General features: G+C 31.6%; 1 protein-coding gene across 1 annotated transcript; it reads left to right on the top strand.

Annotated features, from left to right (window-relative positions):
* Positions 1-803: 803 nt before the first annotated feature.
* LOC129910296 (protein rhomboid) lies at positions 804-17,592 on the top strand. Its single transcript, XM_055987627.1, has 4 exons — positions 804-1,494; positions 12,249-12,932; positions 14,674-15,088; positions 15,560-17,592. Exons 2-4 carry the CDS (start codon positions 12,675-12,677, stop codon positions 15,865-15,867), a joined length of 981 nt encoding a protein of 326 aa, XP_055843602.1. The 5' UTR covers positions 804-1,494; positions 12,249-12,674; the 3' UTR covers positions 15,868-17,592.
* Positions 17,593-27,242: the final 9,650 nt, after the last annotated feature.

Raw genomic sequence — 27,242 nt, 5'->3', positions numbered from 1 at the left:
ATGCAAATTTAAATTTGAATTTTGCACCACTCACTTTTAAAGAGCTCTAAAAAAATCTCTTAATTAAGATAATGGGAAAGGGAATATAAATTTTCATCACACATTTTCCCATAGAGGAAGGTATTCCTTCCTCTATGCATTTTCCATTCATCATTGTTTTTTTTACCTACCCTCTTTCTCAAAACAGATGTTTACTCATCCCTTTACAATAACCCGCCCTCACAATTACAAAAAAAAAACACCAGTCAAACATGGGTCAACACAATGTTCACCAACTCAAATCATACACAAATAATAATAATAAAAAAAAAACAACAAAAACCTTCAAGGCAAAAAAAAAAAATCGAATGCTCGATGTCGTTGTTGAATGGACACATTGCTCTCGAACTCAAACAAGGTGAATGAAATAAAAAATAATAATAAAAACAAAATTTAATGAAAATTTTAAGAATGACTCATAATCATATTCAAGTCAAGTCAAAGTTATATCAATTTTTTGTTTCTAATGGTCGATAAGCATAAATTATTTTATGAGAAAAAGAGAAAACTTGAGTTGTAAAGAGAGTCATCAAACGCTTTCGAACATTTTTAACCAACAAAATTCAATTTCATTGCGCATTCTCTTTGAAATCCAACGCCAACTTACTAAGAAAAAAAAGATAAGAAAATTTTGCCGATGGCATAAATTTGTTTGATACAACCAAAAAACCAACCTCAATCGAACGTCAACGAAAAATGCAGACAAAACGGTGAACACAAAACGAACGGCGATGACGACGACTGTCTGCCTTTTTTCTTCTGCTCTGCTGCTAGCCGCCTGTCAGAGTGCGAGTGTCTGCCAGTGCCAGAAGCAAAAGAATCGCCTGCCGGAGGAGGTGTTTTCTATAAAACTATTCGTTCGATAGCAAGTCTCATTCAGTTGCGAACGGTTCGTTGCAGAGCAAGGATATTATACAAAAATTATTCCCAACCAAAACCGTGTTTTTTTTCTCTCAAATTATTATTATAATTCTCTCGACCAAAAAAAAAAAGGATATTTCAATAAAAACACAAAAATTTATTGATAAAAGAAAAAAATTCTCATTCCAATATCTCTCGCTAGAAAATCTATATTTTGTGGCTTTTTTTTATAAAACGAAAAAGAAAAGTGGAAAATTTTGCAAAGAAAATTCGATCAGAATTTTGAAAGAAAAGTGCAAGAAAAAGTGAAGAAAATATTGAAAAATCAAAGAAAAAACCAAGAAGTGACAAGAAAAATATTTTTGGGATTACTCTCTTCGCTGTTGGCCCTCAAAAAAAAATTTCGTGTTTATCATTTTTTTCTTCTCAAGAAGAGTGCAAAATTTTGTGCGATTAACAAAAAAATTCAAACGGATTCTCTCTCTTAGCAACAAATTACTACAAAAACTACGATAATTTGTCGTAATTCGGAAAATGAAACTGTCAATGAATTGATTTGTGCAGTTATAACATAATTTTTTTTATTGCAAAAAGGTGAGTCGACTTCTTGCTCTCTCTCTTTTTTATCCTTCCCCTTATTTTTTTTTTGTTGGTTTGTTTGAAGATGTTTAGTGACTATGACTACAACTTGACTTGTGTTTGGTGCATATATTTTTATTAATGATAATATGCAACCAACTGACAACGGGAATTGGAAGACAGACATACAAAAATATAAGACACAGAAAATTACTGGCAGACGGCTGGTTCTCTTTTTTTTGAGCAGGTGTTGTTGTTGGTTTTCGAGTTGAGGTGTATTTTTATAAGAAAACGAAAAAAAAGTTTGGTGTGTGTGCAATTATGTTGGCACAACAAATTCGGTGTCGCATGGCGACTTTTGTTGTTGTTGTTTTTATTATCAGCCGCTCACCGCGAGTGCGATGATGTAGAAACAAAGGGTGACCTAGTGGGGAACTTTACACATAAATTCTTTTTTTTTGTATAGGATTGTTATAGGAATGAAATTTGTGTGTTGTGTGTGGTTTCTAGGCAAATTTTTTGTTTGTTTGTAATTTTTATGGTGGTGCGAGTTTAAAGAATTTTTATTATTTATCGTCGTTGATGTATGTTTTGTTTGGAAAGTCCCAAGGGGTGGCCCACCACGAATATAAACATAAATTTTGTTCAATGACGTAGGTAAGGTAGGCCAGAGGTATATCAGCCATGTGACTCAAAACCTATGTAGGTACTAACGTATCTTCAAGTCTCGTAAGTCATTGGTGCAAAATTGGTTTATTTGTGGTCTCCTAGAATTTAGAAAAAATAGCCCAACTAGCCGGTCTATTTGAATAAATTTGTTAAAAAATTTTAAAGGCAATAAAATTCCCTGAAATTTGAAACTAAGATCGTTTCTGTAAGTTCAATAGTTTTGAAAATATTCTTGAACAAAGTTTGTTTTTTTAGACCATATTTTTTTTTTGTTCAAAATTTCTTTTAAAACCTTTTGATTGGATAATTGCCACTTCTGTGTTTGAATGGTCATTTAAGGGCCTAAGGGAAACTCGCTAAGAGTGTTTTCCCTGGTTTGATAAAAATTAAAAATATTTGAAAAGCAATATCTGGTCAAATATTGATCTCACATAGACCAGATTGAGCTTATATTGTACGAAATTTTATTTACTTCAAACTGTTAAACTTTGCACTTATGAAAATCTTGTCCTAAAGTTTGAAATTATTTGGTTGTAAAAAGGAAAACCTTAACAAAAATCTCAATAAGAAACTTGTTTTTTAGTTTTTGATAATTTTAACCGTTATCAACAAGTTTTAGATAAAAACAATGTATGTCAGTTCTGAAGTCAATCCTTTAATTTGATGTAAAAAACGTTTCTGTGAATAAAATATTTTAGAAGATATTACAAATCAAACATTTTTAATTTTTTCGAAATTTCTTATTTTTTTTTTTCAATTTTTTATGAATTTTTAATCTTAACGCCTTCTTATTTTTTATTTGCCTTAGAAACACTACTTATATTTTGAAAACTATAAAAAGACGGTCTTGAGTACTTTCGCAACCTAACCTTTGTACACCCTTATACTGCAACTAACCCATCTTGTTGTAGTTTAGTGATTCTATAAATCAAAAGTTAGTTTTTGGTCCTTCGAGCCGGATTTGTATAAACCTAAACTAGCAAGTTCTAATTAATTCTTCTAAAATTTAAGATCATTTTTTTGTATATGTTTTTGGGGTAAAAGTATACAAAAATACACACACTCTCCTGAGTCACATTTCATCTTCTAAATTAATCTAATTCCCATCAAAAAAGATCAAACAACTAATCGCATTCGGAACCGTTTATCGATTACCTATATCAATTTATACTTGCAATACGATTTTTTTATTGGATGCCAATGTCAATTTAATCATGATAATCATCCAAGAGAAAGAGATAAGCCGTTTTTATTTTTACAGTTTTGCAGGAAAAATTAGAAGAAGAAAAAAGTATCTCACCTTGAAAATAATGATTCTAACGTTCCACTTGATCTAACAACTAGAGGTCGTCCTCTAGTCAAGTCTTCATGTAGTCAAGTCGGTATCTCTTAGACTTTATCACATACAAAATTGCACTTGAGATCGCCTCGCAGCCGCACACAAAACATAATGAGATCTTGTTATGAAAAAATGCAATTTATGTTGAGAGTATGTGAGAATGATTAAGAAAAATAAAATAAACTCTGGGTATGAGAACCAATTTAGATTCTTTTTTTTTGCGGATATTTTTTAAATTTTTTTTCTTTATTATTACATCAGAAATTTAAAAATAACAGATCATGGTGTGATCTCTCCTCTATTCTATGGAAAGTATTTTTTTTCTTCATTCTTTTGACAAGAAAAAAGAGGAAGAGGAACAAAAAAAAAGTTACAAATAAGGCATCTTCTTGAGAGCCCACGCTTTTCATTCAACTTGATTTGGGACAACCTCAACCCCTACACAAAATTTGAATGAAAAATGTTTGTTTTTTTTTTTTGTTTAGGTCGCTGGCTTGTATATACACAGTTACTATGCGTTACCAACAAACTTATAATTATGTTTCCATATTTTTATGCTGGTATAAAGAAAAGACGAGTATATGACACACCTTGGGCGGTGAATTGGTGTTGCAACATTGTTGGAGGTCTTGATATATTTTTTCTTTTCACCTGCACGAGCCCTTCTTCCTCATTTTTGCGTTTCTATTTTGTTTTTTCTATTTTCTTCTTTAATTCTCTTATAAAAAAAAATATATATGTGTTCTTTATAGTTGTTCCGTTTTTTTTATTTCCGTGTGAATTTCCGCTTTTCAATTCCCCCAACTTCAGTCCATCATTCCATATAGTACATTATTCCATTCAGTCAAAAGGCACTGTCTGTTTTGTGGCAAGTAGGTTTTGTAATTGTAGATATATCTACCTGCTTGACTACTACCTAAATGTATCTTGCCACCTTTTGAGCTGTTTTTTTTTTTAACTTCCTTTTTTTTTTTCATTCTTTCGTCTTTCGTTTCCATATGAAATTCTAACTACTACCTTATCCATTCATCCGTAACATGAGTAGACTTCTAATGGGGTGTGCATGATGAGCCAAATGCGTTGCACACAGCCACTTTATCATCATATCGTCATAATACACACTCCGACTTTATGTCTAATAATCACCAACAAAATAAAAAAAAAAAAAATATAAAAAAAAAACAAAAGAGGAAAAATGTTGTATGATTAAATCTATCTCGCTGTGTGTCTGTATATCTTCATCATCATCATCGTCATCGTGGGGATAACTTTATTAAATTAACAGTTAACTCAATCAATGGCAATTTGTGTATATGAAGAGCGCGAGTTTTTCATATACATCTTTTTCTTCCTTTTTTTTTAATTTTTTGTAATTTTTTATGCAAAATGTACATAACGAAAACGAAAGGATGAAATTTTATTATTATTTTTTTTTTTCTCAACAAAAGAATATTTAAAATGATGACAATGAAAGTTGTAGGTAGGAACCACCATGAAAACTGCAAGAGAAAAAGAAAAGAAAGAAAGAAAATTTGTCAATGCCTTCGGGGAAAATGTATTTAAAATAATTTTCACTAACGTTGAGGAATTTTCTTCTTATTTTTTTCATTTTTTTTTTGGTTTTCAATAGAAATTATTATGCATTTTTATAGCACCTGGGAAAAAGAATCATTTAAAGATGATGCTAGAGGATACACCTGTTTTGTGCAACAATTTTTAATGAGGATAAATTGTCATCATTTTCCACCAAATTCTTTGGTTTTGAATAATATTGTAAATGATTTTGTAGTGAATAAAATTTCCTACAATTTGAAACTAAGATCGTTTTTGTGAGTTGGATAGTTTTGAAAATATTGATAACCAAAGTTTGTCTATACCTATTTTAATCGAAATCAAATTTTTTTTTTTTGAAAATTGACAATGTTTGGGAAGCAATATCGTTAAAAGGATTGAGCTCACGGAGACGCTCTTAGTTTCAAATTGTAGGAAATTTTATGCACTTCAAAACGGTAATAATTTGCAATTATAAAAATTGATCTTAGTGTTTAAATCGAAAAAAAATGTAAAACATATTTTTTTGTTGAAGAAAACCAATACCAATTTTGTTGTCATAATCGGAACTAACAATATAGGCTAGAAAACATTACCTACATATTCTTTCTATACAAAAAAAAAGAAGAAAGCGTCAAGTTTTTGATTTGTTCGCTCTAAAATTCGCATTGGATGAATGCGCTCATTTAATTTTTTTCTGTTCCTATTCAAATCTCTTTGCAAAGCAGCAAGAAAAAAAAAAATAGAAATAACCTTCTCTCTGTGTAGTTGCATTATCTATCACGTCGTCATATAGCAAGCAGCAGCAAGCTAGTGCAAAGAAGCTCATGAAGATATATAAAAAAAAACTTGTAATTACTGACCCGCAACGAATTGTTGTATATAGTACCACCGACTTGTACAAAGTTTCTATCTTAGTTTCGTTTTTTTTTTTTTTATATTTTTTTGTGTTGTTTCGTCATGTGCTTGTTCTGCTTTTAGGCTTTCATCTACTAAAGAAAGAAAAGCGTGAAGAGTTTCCTCTTTTTATTTTTTTCTTCTTCATTTCATTTTTTGTTTGCTGTTGGTTATGATGGCTCCTAAAAGTCTAGAGTTCAGAATAATAAGATGCAATTTAAAAAGAAAGAAGACAGCCTTAACATTGCTCATATTTATGATCACAAAAAAAAAAAAAAGAAAAAGAGTAAAAATAGTTTATAACTTGGAAGCAGTAGACAATAAAAATGTATTATAATAGCGAAAGCAAATTCCGTGAGAAAGCATTCACGCACGCATTATGAAGACTTTTAAGAAGAAATAACGAAATAATTTTATGTGTGAAACAATGATTTTTCATTTTCGTCTACTTGTATAATTTATTATTATTTGTTTTTTTTTAATAACTCGAAGAATTAGCAAAAAAAAAATGAAAACCATGTAACTTTGTCACGGTATAACTTCTTAAACAAATTGACTAGCGATGTTTGGTTTTTTTTAATTGCTAAAGTCTGTCAAAAATATTTTTAAATGGGGTCCCTTTTAATGTGAATGAGACATTAATTTCATGAAAAATGCGAACGAAAATGAAATGTGGGAATTTTTTGCATTCAAATAAACCTTCAAAAGTTTTATTTCGAAACAGAAAGTTTGTACACAGAACAACTGTTATAATCCACTTTATTTCCACAAAATGAAATGAAATATATAACGTGAAATTTATTGTGGAACGTATTCATTTTTTATTTTCATTCAAAGGCTTAAAAAAAGAGTACGTATTTGATTAACATGGTATCACAAAATCACAGTGAATTATCATTAATTTTTACTGTGGAACGTAAGAAAAAAACACAAAATAGTGTAGAATTTATCAATTTAATTGATTCTTTTTCAAATAAGAGGCTGTGAATTGTAAATTTATTGATTTCCTGTGAACTTTTTCAATGAATATATCAATTTTACAAGAAGATTAAAATCCTAACTGAATTTGTGTAAAAAAAAATTGGTACAACTATCAAGAGGATAACTCACTGCGAAAATCCTTGCTTATTTACATTTTTTTTTTTCTTTTAAATCAATTTTTTTTTGTATTTTATTGGCTCCCTCAGCGAAGAAATGTAAAACGAATTTAAAAATATGTATAAATTCCATTGCCAGCTGTGGCGCCAAGTAGGTTTCATTTCATTCTTCTCCTTATTTTTTTCTTGTTACAAGTTCGAGTTCGAATAAGTACATTGCGCCTTTGGCACATGTGTTAGCTTTTAATAATTATTTAAGCATCTAACAAGACTGCCTGTGCTATGTGCCACCCATTCATCGATTATGCTAAAGGGCTTTAGCGCAAAAATGATTTATGCTAATGTCAGTTTTTATTTTTTTTTTTTAACAACAATTCCTGCGACATATCTTGTTTGGAATGATGTAAGTGTACTGGCCCCCCTTTTAAACCCCCAACAACATACATATAACAAAACTGTCAAAGCTTCTTTTTTTTGCTATTGAATCTACCCTTATCATTGTGAGCCAGAGTATAAAAGATTTTTTTTTTCTGATCGAATGATAAAGTTTTTTTTCTTTCGTCTTCATCGTCTTGGACTTCTTTTTTTCTTCGTCTTTCTGCTTTGATGGTCTTTTCGTGAAGTTTTTTTTGTATTTGTAACTGAAAATGACATTGGTAACAGATGTTTCGACGGTTAATTTCAATATTAGTCTTCGTTTTTTTTGTCCCTCTTCGTTTTTTTTTTCTTCTGTCAAAGCCAATTGCTTGTCCTCGTTTAGGGAATATAAAAGTGAGTAATGTATCACATTCAACGAAGAAACAAAAAAAAAAAAAAATAAACATAAAGTATAACATTTTATTTATTTTTTTGATACAATTTATTTTATTTTGTCTTAAATTTAAAAATAAATTTAGAAAAAATCAAAAATAGATTTTTTTTTAAATTTATTTTGTAATATAATTTTTTTTTTGTTTTTATTTTCATTTATTCATGTGTCTCCGAGAGACTAAAATTGCAGACGAAAAAAAAATAAAAATGCAAAATGTATATTATTTTGAGGCAGACAATTTTTGTTTATGAATTTTTTGTGTCTTTTTTTCGCTCTCAGTCATCTCCTTGATCTTTTACACATTTTTAATACCAAAACGATGATGGGTTCCTTCATTTTGTGTCTTCTCCGTCTCCCCCTGCGGTCGTGTAATATAATAACAATAAAGTAAAAAAAAAAAAACACTCCACTCAGGGTAGACATAAAACCAGACAAACAGACAGACAGTCAAGTCGATATAAAAATCAAGAGGATAACACAGGGAAGAAATGAAAATGAAAAAAAAAAGTGTCAACTATTTTTGGGGAGAATGAGAATCCACACACAAACAAAAAAAATCGACAAAACGAACAAAAATAACAACAAAAATAAATAAACAATTTGGGTGAATTGGAAGGAAATTTATATTTATTTCACAACCAACGAAAACGATTGACACTTGGAGGGATTTATTAATACCGCGTGCTAAATGGGATGTGACACAAGTCTGGCAGATTTAGAGTTCTTATTTTTGTTATTGTTTTTTTTTTTTTATATGTATTTTCAAGGACTGGCGCTTCGATATCAAAGTTCATTCAAATGCAATTTTGTTTGGGGTCGTTTACTTTAAGAGGGCTATTGAACCGTTTGAGGTAACAGATTGCTTCTTCTTAAAGGCCAGATATTTATCATTTTTATTCGAATGAAAATTGAATACGTTCCACAACATTTTTCGGCCATATTTGAACCATTTTGGCAATTTTTTTGTATGGAAACGATAGGAAAAATGCTAAAGAACCAGAACAAAGCTCGGCATTAGCCAATCAAGTCATATTTATTTGAAATAGAAGATGTGGAATGTAAGGTTAAAAATTTCAAGATATCGAAATATATCATGTTGAACGAATTTCTGAGTTCTAGGACATTAAAAATAATAATTTATTGATTTAAGAAAAATTCAATAAAACCTTAAAGACCTGAGGACTTGAAGACTTTTATTTTTTTGTTTGTATTTCTTGGTAATCCTTGAAATGTTTATAAACTTGGATTGCATGTCTCTTCTCATTTTGGCTTCCCCATTAAAAACAAGTCCATTTAGCTTATCAAAAAATTATTTTCTTTTTTCAACAACCCCCCAAACGTCAGCTTGTCGCAATGGTGGTTAGCATGTTTGTCTAAAAGAGTCAAGTTGAACGAAAAAATAAAAAAAATCCTTAAAAAAAGTGCACCTGTCAAGTATTACCAAGTATTTACCCTCTCTTTCGTGTGCATAAAGCACACACATCAAAAACTCATTTGCTACCCTTAAAAAATATTATATACACACAGGTGTATTAAAGCCCACACGAACGATGCATATTATGATGGTTGTATACACAGAAAAACCACCTACTTGGAAGCACGACCGACGGCGGACGATGACGTTTAACCCTAAAAAAAAAAAACAAAACATGAAAATGAAGGGCTGATGACGAACCGTCTGTCTGTGTCTAATATTGTGTCCTTTTTTTTCATGATTTTCTGTTTATAACCACCATCCCTTATGGTCAATCTGTTTTCGATAATTTTTTTTTTATAACCAATTTTTTATTTGCTATAGCTACTGCTGCCGTTGGCATTTTTGTGGGTGTGTGCCACTCGAGAAACTTAATCATTATTGCCCCGCCATCATCAAGTCGAACATAGATCACCATGGACGACGACTTATGCCACCAACAAAGCTCACTCCTTTTTTCGTTCCTCATTTGTTTATTTGTTTGCTCCTTCTTCTTCTTTTTTTTTTTGTCTGTTTTTGTGTTGCTCCTTCATCGTCGTCGTAGTCCTGTTGTCGACGACTATACCTAGCAGGTTAATTGATGATGATGTGTATCTAGATTATACCTATCTTTTCTACCTTGGCCATATGTTTGTGTATCTGACGGATCCTTTTTTTTTATTATTTAAATTGCAAACTTCACATTCCACCCTTTAAGCAGTTTTTTTGCACTTTTCGAGCTAAGGTGTGTATCCTTGCCCGTTTCCTGTTTTGCCAAAAAAAAAAGGAGAATATATAAAAACCACGACAAAGTTTATTTATACAGGGTGTCCCAAAAGTAATGGATCAAACGAAATATGCTGATAGGCCAACTTAAGGGCTTTCAGAATTTGGTAACTTGTTCATCCCAAATATTTACGGTTTTCGATTTAATGCATTTTTTGTGAAATTTCGAAAAATGCCGACTTTGCATCAGTATTTTGCTTCCTCCGCTCATAATTGATTTTTGTTTTTTTACAATTCTTCCACTAAAACGTTGCCTAATAATAGGAAATAATTAATTAATCAAAATATTTTTTATTTCATACGCCATTTTGCTGCAAATTAATTAACAGTTTCATGTTTTATAAAAACTCAATTTCTTACTTTTATTTCAGAGCAGCGTCCCGAAAAAAAATTGCATGGTGTGATACTGGTTTATTATTTTAAAAACTTGCCGTGTTATTGCAGTTTCCAAAAATGTATAAAAATTTCCAAAGTTGAAATTAGAACGAAAGATATTACAATTTAAATGCAACAAAACAGGGTTTTTCAGAGAAAAATAACAAACAAAAGTCGAGACTTTTATTCAAAAAGAAATAAACAAAATACAGTCGAGAAAATGTGTTTATTTTTCTTTGTTATTTTTCTCTGAAAAGCCCTGTTTTGTTGCATTTAAATTGTAATATCTTTCGTTCTAATTTCAACTTTGGAAATTTTTATACATTTTTGGAAACTGCAATAACACGGCAAGTTTTTAAAATAATAAACCAGTATCACACCATGCAATTTTTTTTCGGGACGCTGCTCTGAAATAAAAGTAAGAAATTGAGTTTTTATAAAACATGAAACTGTTAATTAATTTGCAGCAAAATGGCGTATGAAATAAAAAATATTTTGATTAATTAATTATTTCCTATTATTAGGCAACGTTTTAGTGGAAGAGTTGTAAAAAACAAAAATCAATTATGAGCGGAGGAAGCAAAATACTGATGCAAAGTCGGCATTTTTCGAAATTTCACAAAAAATGCATTAAATCGAAAACCGTAAGGATTTGGGATGAACAAGTTACCAAATTCTGAAAGCCCTTAAGTTGGCCTATCAGCATATTTCGTTTGATCCATTACTTTTGGGACACCCTGTATAAAAAAGGGTTGAAAGGAAAAAAAAAAAAACTGAAATGGGGAGGGTGAATAATAAAATGGATATAAAAACAGAAATCAAAGAAAAACATGCTATCGCGCATAGCCAAGGTCTAGACATGAAAATAGTTTTCCTCCACACAAAAAATGAGGGGAGAATATTTGCAGTTGTGTAAACGAATGTGTGTGTGGGGGTTGAATACATTCCACTTCCTTTATCCACATTCACACATAACTACGATAGTTTGTCCAAAAAGGATATTAACGTAGATTTTTCAAACTAACTGTGTAAGGAGTGCTGTTGGAGACTCTCTGGCGGGTTGGCAAAAGTCCCGAGACCAAAACGAAATAAACCAAAAAAAGGAAAAATAAAAGAAAGAAGGAAAATTCTGCGGCAATTTTTCTTTTCTTCATCGTGTCCTTTCTATACATTTTTTTTTTTGGCTTTGGAAAATTTTGTGAAAAGTGTAAAAAACACCTTAGGGCATAGTGGCAAATTGGGGAGGATTCAGGGGGTTGGAGAGGGTGTTCAAAAAAGGGTACATAATGAGGCTGCCACTGCCAAACAAGCAAAAATAACCATCAGAAGAAGAAAAGAAGAAAGAAACGAAAAAAAAACGACACCAAGTTTATTTCATTCATTCTCATGATGAATGGTGGCGTCAAGGCGAAGAAAATTTTGTTGCATTCTATTTTTTTTTTCTTTTTTTTTTTACATTTATCCTTGTTTTTTTTGCCTCCTTTTTTTTCACTGCCAACTTGGATGACATTTTCTCTTCTGCTCTGTGTAAATAAATTCTGGTTGTGCTGTGTGGTAGGTAAAGAAAAATGAAAAGAAGAAGAAGGTATACCTTGGAGTGTCTGCCATTTAAGTGGCGTATTTTTTTGTTCCTTGTGTTTTCTTGTCTATTTTTACCATTTTTTCTGTTGCCAAGAACCAAGAACATATTTTATATAAAAAAAAATAAAATTTTCGATTTTCTGTTGAAATTAACCTTGGACTGCATTTTCTAATTTTGGAATTTTTCTTTTTTTTTTCTTTTCATTGCAGAAATCTGTCTGTCTGTCTATTTTGGCTGTGTGCGTTCTGTGTGTGTTCAGATCTCAAAGCAAACATCGATGTCTAATTACTCGACAGCGACATCCGCGACACTCTAAATTGTAGTAGCTGCTAAAAAAGGAGTGTACTCTTTATTGGCGTCTGGCAGAATTTAAACCAAAAAAAAAGGAGAAAAAAGAAAATTGACAGGATTTTTGAAATTTTACAAATAATTTAAATTTTCTTTGCAACGACAAAAAGAAAATCAATGTTGGGGCGAAGTGAAGAAGACAGACTTCCTTTTTGTTCATCAATCTTAATTTAAAATTTCGATGATATCGACGAATATTTGTCAAAGAAGAAAAATTGCAGAGTGAATATATCTTCACCTGCAAAAAAAAAAAACTACAAACAAAACAGAAAACAAACAAATTTTAAATGTTACCAAGTATGGTTCAACAAGAATCAACCACTAGACCACTAGAACAAGATCAAGACGAAGAAGACGATCAACAACAACAATCACAACATCAACATCAATATCATCAATCAACAGTTATTGATATACCATCAGATGATAGTACATATGTGGAAAATGCAATTACTTATAGTACGGAAGAGGAGAAAAAATATCATGCAGATTATGATAGGTGCTGTCCGCCGCCATTATTTGTGATAATGATATCGTTACTTGAGGTGAGTCATAATATATTTTATTTAAAACACTTTTAAATGCCAATGACATTCGAAAATTTCATTCAAAATGGGTATTTTAGAAGTTAGAAGGGGTACCACAAGGCTGGCTCTTAGGGCCTATACTTTTTAGTTTAATTAAAATTCCTTTTTTAACCACATTTTTACATTGTTTGCATTCGTTTTTAACTATCACAAATCACGTTTATAACTCAACATAGACAGTCACCATTTCAAGTCTCCCCCCTCATTAAACCCTCAAAGATTGATCAAAGAAATACATCCATTCTGTGGTTATTTGCCCCCCAAAAACCAATTTTGTTTGTGAATTTCAATCGTATTTTAATGAATTAAACTCAAGTATACTAATACCACAGGGCTTCCTAATTGGTCCTATTATATTCAATTTAATGAATGATTGCTTAGTTGACTGAATTAATGTGACACACATTTATGTTACAAAAGAAAATTCTGTTTCTGTGTATCTTTTTGGACAAAATATAATATCTTCAAGCAATATTAGTTTTCTGCTGTTGCCTACCCAGCTTGTTTATATTCCACCCCCAAGTCGGGTAGAGACTTTATGTCGTCACAGCACAGACAAATAACAATTTTTTTATTCTTCCCAACACACACATAAGACGCCAAGTCATTCATTACAATAAAAGTTTTATGAAGAAAGGGCAATAAACTATCAATCTATTCAACCCCCCTTCTTGTCGGTTATATTTTAACCAGAAAAACCCTATTTTACTTGGATAGTAACCACACACCAACAACCCCTATACTCGTATAGTTAGTTGAAGAATCTGTCTGGCATCGATAAAGTCTCACACTTATGGCTTGGAAAACAAAACCACAGCACAAAAACAATTTGAAAACTTTCAACTTCTTGTTTTTGGAGAGAGAAGTGGGATAGAAAGGGGGCTTGTGGAATTTGTTTGGGATGTGCTAGAGTTTGTCAGGCCTTCCTTATGTGTGTGTGTGTAGACATCAACCCCTATTTTTATTTCAGTTAGAATGCGTGTTTTATTTTTATACCAACGAAGAAGATGGAGCAAAAACAAAGCTATTAATAGGAAAAAAGGCTGGAAGGCTGGCTTGCAGAGAGACACACAAAGTAAAGACCTCTGGAGACATAATAAACCCCCACCTCAACATCCACATCCATTGTTTTATTTCCAATCAATTTATATGGGAGTGAGACACAAAATTGCTTTTTACTGAAAAACTTATGCGGGGGAAAGGGGAAGAGGGGTGAATTTTCCGCATTAGATTGATTAAATTTGCTTCGTTTTGGGCACCTAAGGGCTTGTCGAAGACTCACAAGGCTCTTGTTCTTGGTCTTTTTATTTCTTCCTTTTTGTTTTCAAAAAAAGGGAACAATGAAGATGGGAATTGCAAAATGAACATGCGAGTGAGTTATCTACCCACAACTTTACTCTACTTGTGCTGCAACTCATCATTGTGGTGCGGGCTTTATACCCTCTTTGGTCTTTTTTGGATTTCCTTTCATCTTTGCCCCCTGTTTTTGTCCATCATCAGAAAGAAGAAGACATTGGGGAGACATTTAGCAGACATTTTTGTGCTGATGTGAACACACCCTTGTGTATGTCTTGGCATTTAAAAAAAGATTTATTAAAGTCTTCTTCCTCCTCCTCCTCCTTTTTTTTCTCTCATGAGAGATTTATATTTATTTATAAATTATTAATGTTTTTATTCCTTTTTTTTATTTTCATTACAGATTGGTGTCTTTCTCTATGACTACATGACAGTTGATTTCCAACCGGAATTAAATAGTCCCATTTCATCAGATTCGGTACTAATCTATCGGCCGGATCGTCGTCAAGAGATATGGCGTTTTGTATCTTACATGGTGTTGCATGCGAATTGGTTTCATTTGGGCTTTAATGTTGTGGTGCAAATGTTGTTCGGACTGCCATTGGAAACGGTGCATGGTTCGGCTCGAATTGCATGCATTTACTTGGCTGGAGTGTTTGCTGGTTCGCTGGGGACGAGTGTTGTTGATTCGGAGGTGTATCTAGTTGGTGCTAGTGGTGGAGTTTATGCGTTATTGGCGGCGCATTTAGCGAATTTATTATTAAATTTTGGCGAAATGAGATATGCTGTGTCGAAGTTGGCATCGGTGCTTATATTTGGTAAGTTTCTTTACAAAAATTTATCGAAAATTAAAAAAAGTTAACATTTTTGAAGAGGGATTAGTTGAGGGGGCAAGGGGAGGGGAATTTGAAGTTTTTTTCATAAATTTCTTGAAACCTTTCAATTAAGCAAAAAATTAATGCTTCAGAACTTTGCTCACGTAATTCTAAACCTATATAAATGGTGTACCACAAGGCTGAGCTCTAGGGCCACTACTTTTAAATTCAATTAAATTCGTTTCTTTTACGAATATCTTTGTTGTTTGAAGACTTTTTTTCCATTCAAATATATTGTTTAAAATTGTGGTACTTACTTTAAATTTTTGTAGTACTTATCGGACTATTTTGTGATACATTGGGAAGCAATCCGTGAAACTAATTCCTCTTCTTTTTTTTTGTATAAATTTTAAACATTTTTTTCATATGCAACCTTAACTAATTATTATTTTTTTTCTTTTTTTTTCATTACAGTATCATGTGACTTGGGCTATGCACTCTATTCCCAATATGTAAATGAGCCAAATACAGCGCCAGCTGTATCATATATTGCACATATAACTGGAGCATTAGCTGGTCTAACAATAGGTTTATTAGTATTAAAAAATTTCGAACATAAAACCCATGAGAATCTTATGTGGTGGTTAGCGTTAGGTGTTTATACTGCATTTACAATATTTGCGATTGTATTCAATCTAATAAATACAGTGACTGCGCAAATACTCGAAGAAGAGGGTGAAGTAATGAAACAACATTTGCTTCATGATTTGGGTGTTTCGTAAAAAATAAATAAATATTAAACAAAAATAATATTTAAAAAAAAAAATTAATATTAATTTCTAACTTTATTTTTTTCTTTTGTATAATTAAATTATTTTTATGTTTAAATCCTGAAGTCCCATTTTTTTTAAGTTTTTTCTAATTTATTTCTCTATCTCTCAATCTTTAAAACAATATTAACAAAGATAAAAAAAAAACACTCGCAAAAAATCTACTATAGTAATATTTTTTTCCTATATTAAATTTAAAAAAATATATAAAAATATATTTAATTGTTTATTATTATTTTTTTTTAATTTTATTTAAATATGTTATATATTTATTATTATTTTTTTTCATTAATTTTAAGTAAATATATTATTATTCTCAATTAATAATAAAATTAATTTATGAAATTGATCCCAAAACGTGAAACAAACTGTTGTGATATTACCAAAGACTGATTTGTATAAAGAAATATGAAAATGTAAGTTAGTAAAAAAAAAAAAACTCAAATCCAAAAAATAAATATAGAAAATATTTGTGTAAATAAACATTCAATGAAAATGAAATTAAAGAAAAGGTGTGTAAAATAAAGAAATAGTTTAATTACTTCTCTCTTCGTCTCTTCTTTTTCGAATGCGCAAAATCACACAAAAGAAGATAAAAATTAAAAAAAAAAATAAAAACACATATAAAACCGCAGTGTGGTGATTTTTTCTGTGTAGACTTTTAGTTTACTGCAGTTTACAAAGTCACTCTTACTCTCTTTTTATTTTGAGTAAAATCCAAAAGTAAAAGATGAAATATTTTTCTTGAATTTATTAAAAAAAAAAATAGACAAGAAAAACAAAAAAAAAAAAAAAACTATTAAATCCTTAATTCTTCGCAAGCAAGCTAAATAAAAGAAACAAAACAAAAAAAAATATTAAAAATAACTTAAAACTAGTCGACAATTCAATATTATTATAATTAAAGCAAACAAAACAAAAAAATATAAATTAGTGAAATAAATAAAAAAAAAATATCATTATAAAGAAAAAAATATCTAATAAGTTTAAGGTTGTTGATAAATTATAAAAAAAAAATTAAAATTAATACAAATTAATTTATATTAAATACAAAAGCCGCCAAATATCCTACTACATATATATTTTTTTCTCTTGTTTTTTAAACAAAAACCAACAACAACAACTGACTCAAAACAACTCAAAACTCAGACTCTTGAATAATAAAAAAGGCTTAATGAAATTAAAAAAAGAGAAACAAACACACAACACAAAAGAGTATTATTATTATTATTAACATTATTTATTTGTTATTATTTTTTTTTATTATTATTATTATTAATATTTTATATATATTTTGTTTTGTTAATTAAAAAAGAAAAAAAGAAAAAAATAATAATTGTATACATACATAAACATTCAATTTGAAGATAGAAAGAGAAAAAAAAAAATACAACGAATATCTTCCGTTTCATATTATTTTTGTTTGTTTTTTGTTTTTGTAAATGTAAAAAAGAAAAGTGAAATAGGAAAAATGAAGAATTATTATTATAATAAAAAATAAATAAAACCAAAGAAAAAAAATATATAAATTTATATATAAATGTAAAAATAAAAACAAAATTAGACTCAGTAACAAGAAAATAAATACAAAGAATATACATAAATGTCCACTCAGAATACCAATATAATTTTTGTTCTGAAAAAAAAAAAAAAAAATAAAATAAAAGCAAACAAAAACATGTATAATCATCAATGTAAAGAAAAATTATTACTATCCCTTTTTTTTCGTTGCAAAAAAAGTATCTCAACAACAATAACAACTGTCGCTGATGCAAAAAACAATTATTATTATTGAACAAAAATAAAACAAAGTTATTTGTCAAAAAAAAGAGATGAAAACACTGCCAAAAAATAGTATATGTTACAAAAAAAATATCAAAATAATACAAAAAAAAAATCAAAAAATTCAATAAAAAACAACTAAATTATTAAAAAAATTAAATTTTCGTTTTTTTCTTATTTATTTTTCTAAATGCTCTTTTGATCTGGTCGCTCAATGGGGAAGTTTCTTTTTACCAGAAATGGCTTTTTTTACTTTTCAGGTTATTGAAGATTTTTTTAGGTTCAGAAATAAAGGTAAGCTACATATCTATCAACGGATTGGATTTTGAAAATCAGCTGAAATTATAATAAGCGAGCAAAATAAAATAAGTAAAATGGTCTAATTTTCAATAAAAAAAAGTGGGTGAATAAATTTTTTTGAGTTTCTTTCTAAAAATATTCAGAAAAACAAAAAAAAAAAAAAAATAAATAAATAAAAAGTAAAAATAAAAAATAAATGACACGCTTCTTTAAAACTTCTTATGTGTTATTTGAAAAATTATGCCAAATTTTAATACTACGATTACTATAACGCTTCCGTACCAAAAATTGCGTACTTTAGAAAAGAAGAAAATCAAGAAACGGTGCTATGACAGGTACATCTTACAATGGTTAATAGTAAATAGTTGTTTCGAGATGTCAAATTGAAAACCCAATGACCTAAAATGAAAAAAAAAGGAAAATTCATAATACCAAAAAGGTTTTTGAATGATTTGCCATGCTCGTGCCATGCTCGCTATTCGATTTGGTCAAAATAGTTAAAAAGGGTGATATTTACTACGAAAGTTTAGGACTTGAAATTTTAAAACTAATGGCGTTTTCGTTTGGTTTCACTCAAGGATTCACTCATTCTGAAATCCAATAAAACTCTTTTGTCGTTTTCGATTGGACGTCAAGAAGCGTCCGGAAGCATTTAAAAGTCTTCTGAACCCGTTTTATTCAAGGTTAGAGGTTAAAGTTGGTGTCAAATGAAAAATACGTTTACACAAAAAAAAAAAAAAAAATAGGGTTTCCACTTCTAAAATGGTAACTTCTATGTGGCAACCCTATTTTAAAATAAAAATTGTCACATAACTAATACAGTCATATATTTTTGTTTGGCAAAATAAACAAATTTGAAATGCCGAACGAAAGTCTATAATTGTACGTTTTTTAGAAAGCTTTCTAGTGCATAAAAAGTTGTACTGTTTTGTTCAAAGAAAAATTTTGTTTTGAATAGGGTTGCCACATTTGTGGGATTACGTTCCTTATATTATTATTTTTTTTAAATTTGTGGACTTACGTTCCTTATATTATTTTATTAAATTTTTTAACTTACTAAAAGAATATATAAGTAACGTAAGAACAAAAATAGGGCAACCCTATTGAAATGAAAACAACACTAAAAAAAATCTTCTAAACAAAACATGACAACTTCTTATCCACTAGAAAGCTTTCTAAAAAACGTTGGGTGCCACCTCTCAATCATGGACAAGTACCTACTACTTTTTAAGCCAAAGTTTATAATATTTGATAGAGTTAAAGGCTAAAACATACATCAGCTTTACTAGCTAAGACTCTCTTCTATCTAAAAAATGTCGGGCGCCACCTCTCAAATACAGTACAGTTCTCGGCAACCCTACGCAAATGCTAAAAAACACTAAAATCACTTCTTTTTTTAGTTTTCATGAAAAAATTAATTTTTATTTATTTCATGATTTGAAATCGTATCGTAAATATAGTCACGAAGAAAAACACAGCTATTATAAAATACCAAAAAAGTGAATTTTTTTTAAGAAAAAAAAAATTGACATAAATGCAGAAAAAATAGTAAATACTACCAATTGGAATTTATTAAGTAGGTATAAACTAGGTTTTATATGTACAAAATGTGGATAAAAAAAGTTCATACTTTACAATTTTTCAAATAAAAGCATTTACCATTTTTATGCATATCACACATTGTTACTAAATAAAAAAAAAAAAAAATAAAAAAAAAAAGTAAAAAAAGTAAAATTGAAGGTTCTTTTGATTAGGCTATCAACTGTTTGAATATTATGTAGCCAACTTTGAGACAAAAAAGTAGTAGCTACCGATTCGTGCTGTAGCGATATATAACGTGGAAAGTATAGGTACCTAACATTTATTTTAAGTAAAAAAAAAATTGATTTACGTTTATTTGTCGTAAATGTTAATTCTTCTTTTTATTTAAATTTATTTTTTGTTAATCAAATACAAAAATCATGGTATATTTCCAAAGTTTAGTTTAGTTTTTGAGACCACCTTCATAAATATCCTTTATTTCTATGCAGATTTAATCAAACATCTTGACAAAATTTCACCTAAATCAAAAAATCATTTAATATCCCAATTTTTTGCCAATGGCTATTTGATCTGACTACTGGTCCTTGAGGGACTAACAAATGGGGAAAAAAAACTAATCAATCGGAAGGCAAAAACGAACCTTGGGACGTTTCAATCAGAATCGACTCATGACGATGCCTACATAATATAGAACGCATCTCCCTGAAATTGAATACACTCTCCCAAGGGAATACCATTTATTTAGTGATCAAATGTCCCCAGGGGTCTTGGCATCAACATCGCGAGCGGTCATCAGCCGTATAACTACCGCCGCCGCCGTAACATCATTATCAAACAACCAACAACGTCCGACGACAGACAACCGCGCATAATACCCCATCAGCGACAATAATGAAGCGAATTCGTTTACTGACAAAAAAAAAAAAAAAAAACAGGATCAACCAAACATAGGCAGACCAAAGGTACGTAAACGCGTATTTATGTAACAATCTTAACTTAAACGCGCACGGACCACACCGATGATGCCTGTGATGCGCCTGGAATTTGGTCAATTTTGGCATTCCAGCTGCGATCAAACTGCGCGACTTGCAAAAGGTCATTACTCAAATCCGTTCTTTTTTCTTTTCTTTTTCCTTCTCGAAAAAACCGATTGAAAGGATCTGCGTCAATCAGTGTTCAATAAAAATGCATTCCGCCGCGTTCCAGCATCTCTGGGGGATAGGATCACAATGAAGTTGTTCGCTTTCAGATTAAGTGGGATTGAAATTGTTGCATAGGGACTGTTGGATGGACTTGGATGCTCTTCTGTGTGGCATCCAATCTTAATGTTACCGCTGACATATTCACTCAAACGTCATTCGATTTGTACGTTTCCATGTTAGGGATTTAATGAAGACCTCTTTGCTGTAGGCATCGCGGGATGTCGTCACTTTTTTATGTGGAGCGTTTCATGATGGGGCTTTTGTACCTACAAACGTACAATTCTAACCAATGATTAAGGAGAGAAAAGAGTTTAAGAATAAGGTACGCACAAGTAAGGTGACCAACATGCACTTTTTTTTGAAATAGCTTACCACTTGCCAAATAGGGCCTTTAAAAAAAAAAACATGGCGACGATTGACTATAGTTTTCTAAGTTAAAGGTTTAAGGCGATTAAATTAAATTGCCGAGCCCAGATTTAGTGAAGAAAATACTTGAACAAAGCTTCAAGGAAGAAGAATTTGTCTGAAAAGTACCGAATTTCGGACAACCGAAAAGATTAAAATTGGTAACCTTACAATTTGTCCATTCTCAAGTCCTTTTTTTTTCAAAACCAAAGACGACGAAAAAAAAAAATTATGAATGTCTAAAACGTTTCGCCTAATTGAAGGACAACCCAAAAGTATATCCTCGGAGAGCCTCATGAATAGTTAGTGCTTTCAGTTCGTGGAATATATTTTTCGAAAAGTGATTTAATTGAATGTCCATATATCGTCTCTTCTTCTTTTTCGACTGTCGAAGCCCTGTGATGCTGGCACACACAGCCAGCCGTGTGTTCTTCCAAACCCTTTTAGGGTGAGTTCATTGACCAAGGATCAGAGTAGCTAATTGATGCCTTATATTCTATAAATGCTGAATGTGCACCAGCCGAGGACTTGATAAACCTATTTTTTTGTGTTCATTCCTTCTTCTGTCCCGAAAGGCTTAATCCCTGATATTGACAACCAAACAAACATATCATAAAACCACTGCGAGATGATCCCGAACCGCCAATCAATGCGGCTTGATGGCTTGCGTGCAGCAGCGGTCTAATCATAAGGCCACATATCGATTGAGGCCAATCGACGATCAATGTCTATTTGCGGTGTCTGCCTATAGCTCCTGGTGTGTAGTGATGGCTGCTGTTGGAAGCTGGATGCTGGACATTAATCGACCAAAACCAAAGATGATCAAGATGACCATCATCCAAAAGCAGGACAGAGCAAAAAGATTGGAATTCTTTAAAGACTTACTTTACAAAAAAAGCTGAAACGCAAATTTCTTTGCAAGTTCATGTTTTCTTGTGGCCAAGTATCTTCGAATCATTCAATTCATGGCCAGGAACATCAATTAGAGATTTTGTGATCATTTCGGAAATGCAAAATACTTGGGCCATAGTAAGAGAGAGAGTGAAAGAGAGATAGAATAAGATATCTGATGGCGGCTGCTGTGGCGGCGCAACGCAACGGCTGCTGGCAAGAAGACCCGCTGCCGATCTCATGCCTAAGATCGTCCAAGGCATCAATTATCGGTTTTTGTGTGTGCTACAAAGTGCAGAGGGCATATATACACTACATATATAAGTTTTAATATTTAGATGCCGAAAGCAGACGGTTGGTCGGTGGTTGAACCTGAAATTTTTAAGGATGTGTGCTTGACTTGCGAAAGAGATGAATTAACATGCGACCAGGTGTGGTTTTGGTACAGGTGCTAGATGCATACACATCTTCTCTTCTTCTGTTATTTTTTTGTTGTTTTTGTTTTGATAACTTTGTGTCTGAAATTTTTGTTCCGTTTTTTTTTCGGATTATTTTTTATATTTTTTGTCAGAAATTATATTGCGTGCAAGGAAGTATGTAATGTAGTCCGAAGGATGCCCAAGAATATGAACAAAAAAAAAAAATTGAAGCTCTTCCGAAGCCAACTGTTGGCAAAATATCATATACTTAAAAAAGGATTGATGATTAGAAGACTCGTGCTATTGAAATTTCAAATTTTCAAAGTTTCGTGTGTACGATTATGAAGAAAAAATACTTTCAGCCACAGAAGTGTGCTGGTGCTGGGCATATCCGTAGCTAGGATTTTATTTCGGGAGGGGTTAGCTCAGACCGAGCAAAATTTTTTTTATATATTTTTACATGCGAGCGTAAGCGAGCAAACAAATTTTTTAGAAGTCTTCCTAAGCCTTATACAAAAAACTATTTCGTAAAATATCATATAAAAAAAAAACACTAGACCAACCAACACTAGAAACCATTATCAATGGTTTTATCAGCCAGCAGATAAATCATAAATGGACTTTTCTCCCTTTGATGAGATTTATGTATGTATGTATGTATTATATTTTTTCAAATTTCTTTGTTTATTAAAAGTTTTGAACATTAAAGCCTAGTACGCAGCTGAAGCGAAACGAAATTTTCCATACAAAAATAGCATAACGAAATCTTGAACTAAAAATTTCGTTTTACTTTTCGTTATTTAGTAAAGTTTTCACACATTTGTCACTTACTTTTCATTGTCGTGTGCATTATTCCTGATTCCAAGAACAGTGTTTTTTCACTTTTAATTTATTTATTTCTTGTGTTGAAAATTATTTTCTGTTGTTTTTTCTTGATTTTTAATTAATTTGGATTTTTTTTTATTTGACTTTGACAGAATACTCGATGATATTTTTTCATTAGCATTTTCGTTGTCGACTTTGGAGACTTGAACATTTTTCGTTTCTCTTCAGCTGCGTTCTAGGCTTTATGAAAAATGTATAATGTTTTATGAAAAATGTATTCTCTAAATACACAAATTTAACCTGCACCTAGAACAGGATAAATCTTTAGCAGCTGAAATTTTGTCTTTTCACCTCTATAGTGTCCATATCCTTATCTAAATATACAACTCAATTCACCTCAAACAATTATTTTTTATTAAATATAAATGTAAAATAAATTGTATATCACGTCTGAATTTGAAAAATCGAGTTCTTAACCCCTAGTTCCGAAGTTCAGCAAAATATTTCAAAAATGCTTTTTTACTTTTACGCTGGTTAAGATTTTAATAGATAGGTATAAAAAGTACAAAAATAATCAGTTTTCGTGATAAGTATCTACAGAAAAAATGCAACCCAAACGTCAATATATTATATCGTTTAAAAATGAAAGTTTCCAATATTTAGGCTGAAGGAACAATTTTCTTGCATTCTCGTTTCTTGTTCATATTCAGCCTAATTTGCTGTGTTACCACAATCTTTAACAAGTCAGTAATCTAAATTCGACCAAACAAATTATTTAGCATACAACTATAAGAATGGAATTCCCAAGAAAAAACAAAAAATGCATAGTTTATGTGCTTAAGTCGTATTATTTCAAAAGTGAGCTCTTTTAGCAAAAACAAACTGCATACTTTCTTAGAAAGAAGAGACAATCAATTTATAATTATCCATTTTTGTGTACGACTTATGGTTCCCACCTATAAGAGGGTTGAAAATTTCATACAAATCTTAAAACAAAAAACAAATACTTTTTTCATATATTTTATTTTGTTCAAAGCTTTTTAAAACATAACCGCGACAAAATTGGAGATTTTCGATTTATCATTAAAATATAAAAGCAATCCATCAAGTTCGGCATGTATATGCAGTATGCACATTGCACAAGTATGTATTAGGGTTGTATTTGTTCAAATTCTCATCATATGATTTTCTAAAAAAAATTTCATGGGGGGGGGGGTTGAACCCTGTAACCCCTCCCCTAAATACGGCTATGGTCCTGGGTGAGTGTAGAATCGGATGTCCTTCCTCATCGTTGAATATGATTCATAGATATTTGACCTTGGTTTTGGGCTTCATGGGGAAGGTTGACTGTAGTAATTTGATTTTGCTAAAGTTGCAGAGGCGAGAAATAGGTCTAAATTTAGAGACGTTGTTGCAAAGTTGTTGCAAAGTTGGAGATCCTACAAGAACATTCTTTGGGTGGTTGCTATGATTTAAGTCTTGAATGTTATCAAAGTTAGTAAAATCTATGTTGTTAATTCCCGGTGAACAAATGCCTTATATTTGAGGCCATTTGATTCGACACAAATCAAGTGTATCACAAAATATATACCTGTTCAAAGCCAATTGATATACAAGTACCAAAAATGTAGTAGGTTTTACAACTCTCCCAAATAATTGGCAACTAAAAAAAAACGCGGTACCTTCTAAAACTTCTTATTTATTTAAACACGCCTAACACCTACCATACGAAATAGATCAAATATTTTTTTGACTTTCAAGGACTAACTCAAAAAAATATAATTTCCTCTTTTTTTTCCTAATCGGATCAAAATTAGGATACAAATTAAAAATCGCTTTAAAACTCATCCTTATAATCTCATCAAAAACAAAACAAAAAAAAAAAAAAAAAATACCCAACCTCTTGAAATCTCTTTCCGATTAGAAATATTTCAAAAAACATCAGGAAAAATCCTCAGATACAATTAAACAACATGGAAATCCCATCTTACAGGTAAGTTTTTGTTTTATTTATGTTACCTTTAATCTCTTGAAGGAAAGGAAAAAAAAATCACTTGCCGCAATGCCAACAAATCGGCACTAAAGCCCCTACTAATTATGCACTTAGCGTCGACCAATTAACGCAAGCAAACTTAATTTGCGCATCGCTGCTGTCCAATTCATCTTCAACCTTTTTTCCAGACGAGAGCTATACGAGTTCTACCAACCAACCCCAGCTAAACCATTTTGGCATCCATGCGTGCCTAATTCACACTGAATGTTCGCACCCTGATAGGGATCTATAGAGATAGAGAGAGAGTGAGTTGAATGAATATTGGCCAAAACAGAGATAAAATTAAGAGCAGAGGAAGAGAGGGTTTTTGTGTGGCATCTATCTATTTTGCTTGCTACTACAAAAACAAGGACGACCAGGACCAACAGCACGAAATTTTATTACCATCAAAATGAGAGTAGAAGACAAACGCACATTGAAAATGGAAATGGAAACTGAAACAGAAAAGGTCGATCAATTATTTATGACCAATTTGACCTTAGTGCAGCGTATAAATCTTGCAGTTCGAGTTTGAGAGTTCCTCCATATAGATAACTAGATGAGGCTCTCTAGAGTCGTAGTGTTTGTGTCCTCATTAATTTCATCGCTGTATACCTATGAGCGGTGGCAAAAGACCAGAAACCAGAATATAGAATCAGTGTATCTCGGGGAAGAGCTAATGTTAACAAGAAATATCTCACTTCGCCTTGCCAAGGGCAACACACTCAACTCGCAGACACGTCAAACTAAAAACTAGGCGGGTTAAGAGGTGTGTGCCTGTTTATGGCCGCATTAATCCGTGCTCACCTTCCTTGCCTCTATTTTGGGAATCGTCTTCTTTACTTGGTCTTTTTGGTCATCTTTGAGACTTCTTTGTGGCAGAGGAACATATCCTGGGAAAATGAGTAGGTGTTGCCTATGTTGCATGTGCCTGCGCATGCATCATGTACCTATGCCACTGCCACACACTACTAATGGCAATTTTTTGGCGCCATCAAGTATTCCCTGCGCAAAAAGGTATGGATCCGATCACAGAGTCTGCTGCTGCTGTTGTTATGGGGCTAAGGTGATGGTGCTGACGATGATGATGACGATGACGATGCGAGGACGATAGCTATGGGGATACGCGAACTTCGTCCTATAAGTAACCATATCCAATCCGTATTCCGTATAGACGAGTAGTTGGGTTCGTTGTGGGCAAGCGCAAATAGGGTACGGTTGGAAACATCACCGCATCCATATCCATTGACTTCGAGGAGATCTGATCTAGGACTGGGCTTATAGAGAGGGAAAAAAGTATTTAACACTGGGGACTACATTATGCAGGATGATGATGATTCCTGGAACTGCTGGAGGCCCACGCGAATTTATATTTCGATTTCGTATTTTATTTGTTATTCGGTTTTGTTTGTTTGTTGTTTGTTTTGGGTTGAAAATGATCAAGATCCATATTGGCAACAATTGTTGGGTTTTTTGTAGATATCCGTGCGTTGTCAGTTATCCGTACCTTATATATTCCAATAAAAAGGGTTCCATGCTGCGACTGTAAGTTTAAAATCTCATGATGCGTATATATAAAATGCCAATCCTTAAATTCAAAGATTTAAAATAGACCATCATCGAGAGAGGAACGAGTTGATATACAACACGCGAGTAATTGCGTTTGAAATCAACAAAAAAAAGGAATGAGTGTTTGTGTGTGTGTGTCGCCCTGTCTATCTTTATATTGTTGTCTGGCTGGATATTGTCTGACGGGGCTTTGTGTATGTCAGTCTGGGCTGCTGGTGAAATTAATTAGCGAGCCATGAAGCTTTGAAGTAATTGATTGCCTCTTTAACGAATTCCATCACACAAAAAAATGGGCTGGGAAACGCCAGCGCTATCACGAACGATGTGTGTGCCCTTTGAAAAACAGACAGACACCTAGGC

Source organism: Episyrphus balteatus, chromosome 2, assembly GCF_945859705.1.
Source record: "Episyrphus balteatus chromosome 2, idEpiBalt1.1, whole genome shotgun sequence".
NCBI classification, from domain to species: Eukaryota; Metazoa; Arthropoda; class Insecta; order Diptera; family Syrphidae; genus Episyrphus; species Episyrphus balteatus.
This window is presented reverse-complemented; position numbering and strand designations above follow the sequence as displayed.

Excerpts from the sequence above, each read along its gene's own strand:
- LOC129910296 (XM_055987627.1), top strand. The coding sequence starts at position 12,675 with ATGTTACCAAGTATGGTTCAACAAGAATCAACCACTAGACCACTAGAA. Across the intron at positions 12,933-14,673 it reads TAATGATATCGTTACTTGAG|ATTGGTGTCTTTCTCTATGA; the intron begins GTGAGTCATAAT and ends TTTTCATTACAG. Across the intron at positions 15,089-15,559 it reads GGCATCGGTGCTTATATTTG|TATCATGTGACTTGGGCTAT; the intron begins GTAAGTTTCTTT and ends TTTTCATTACAG.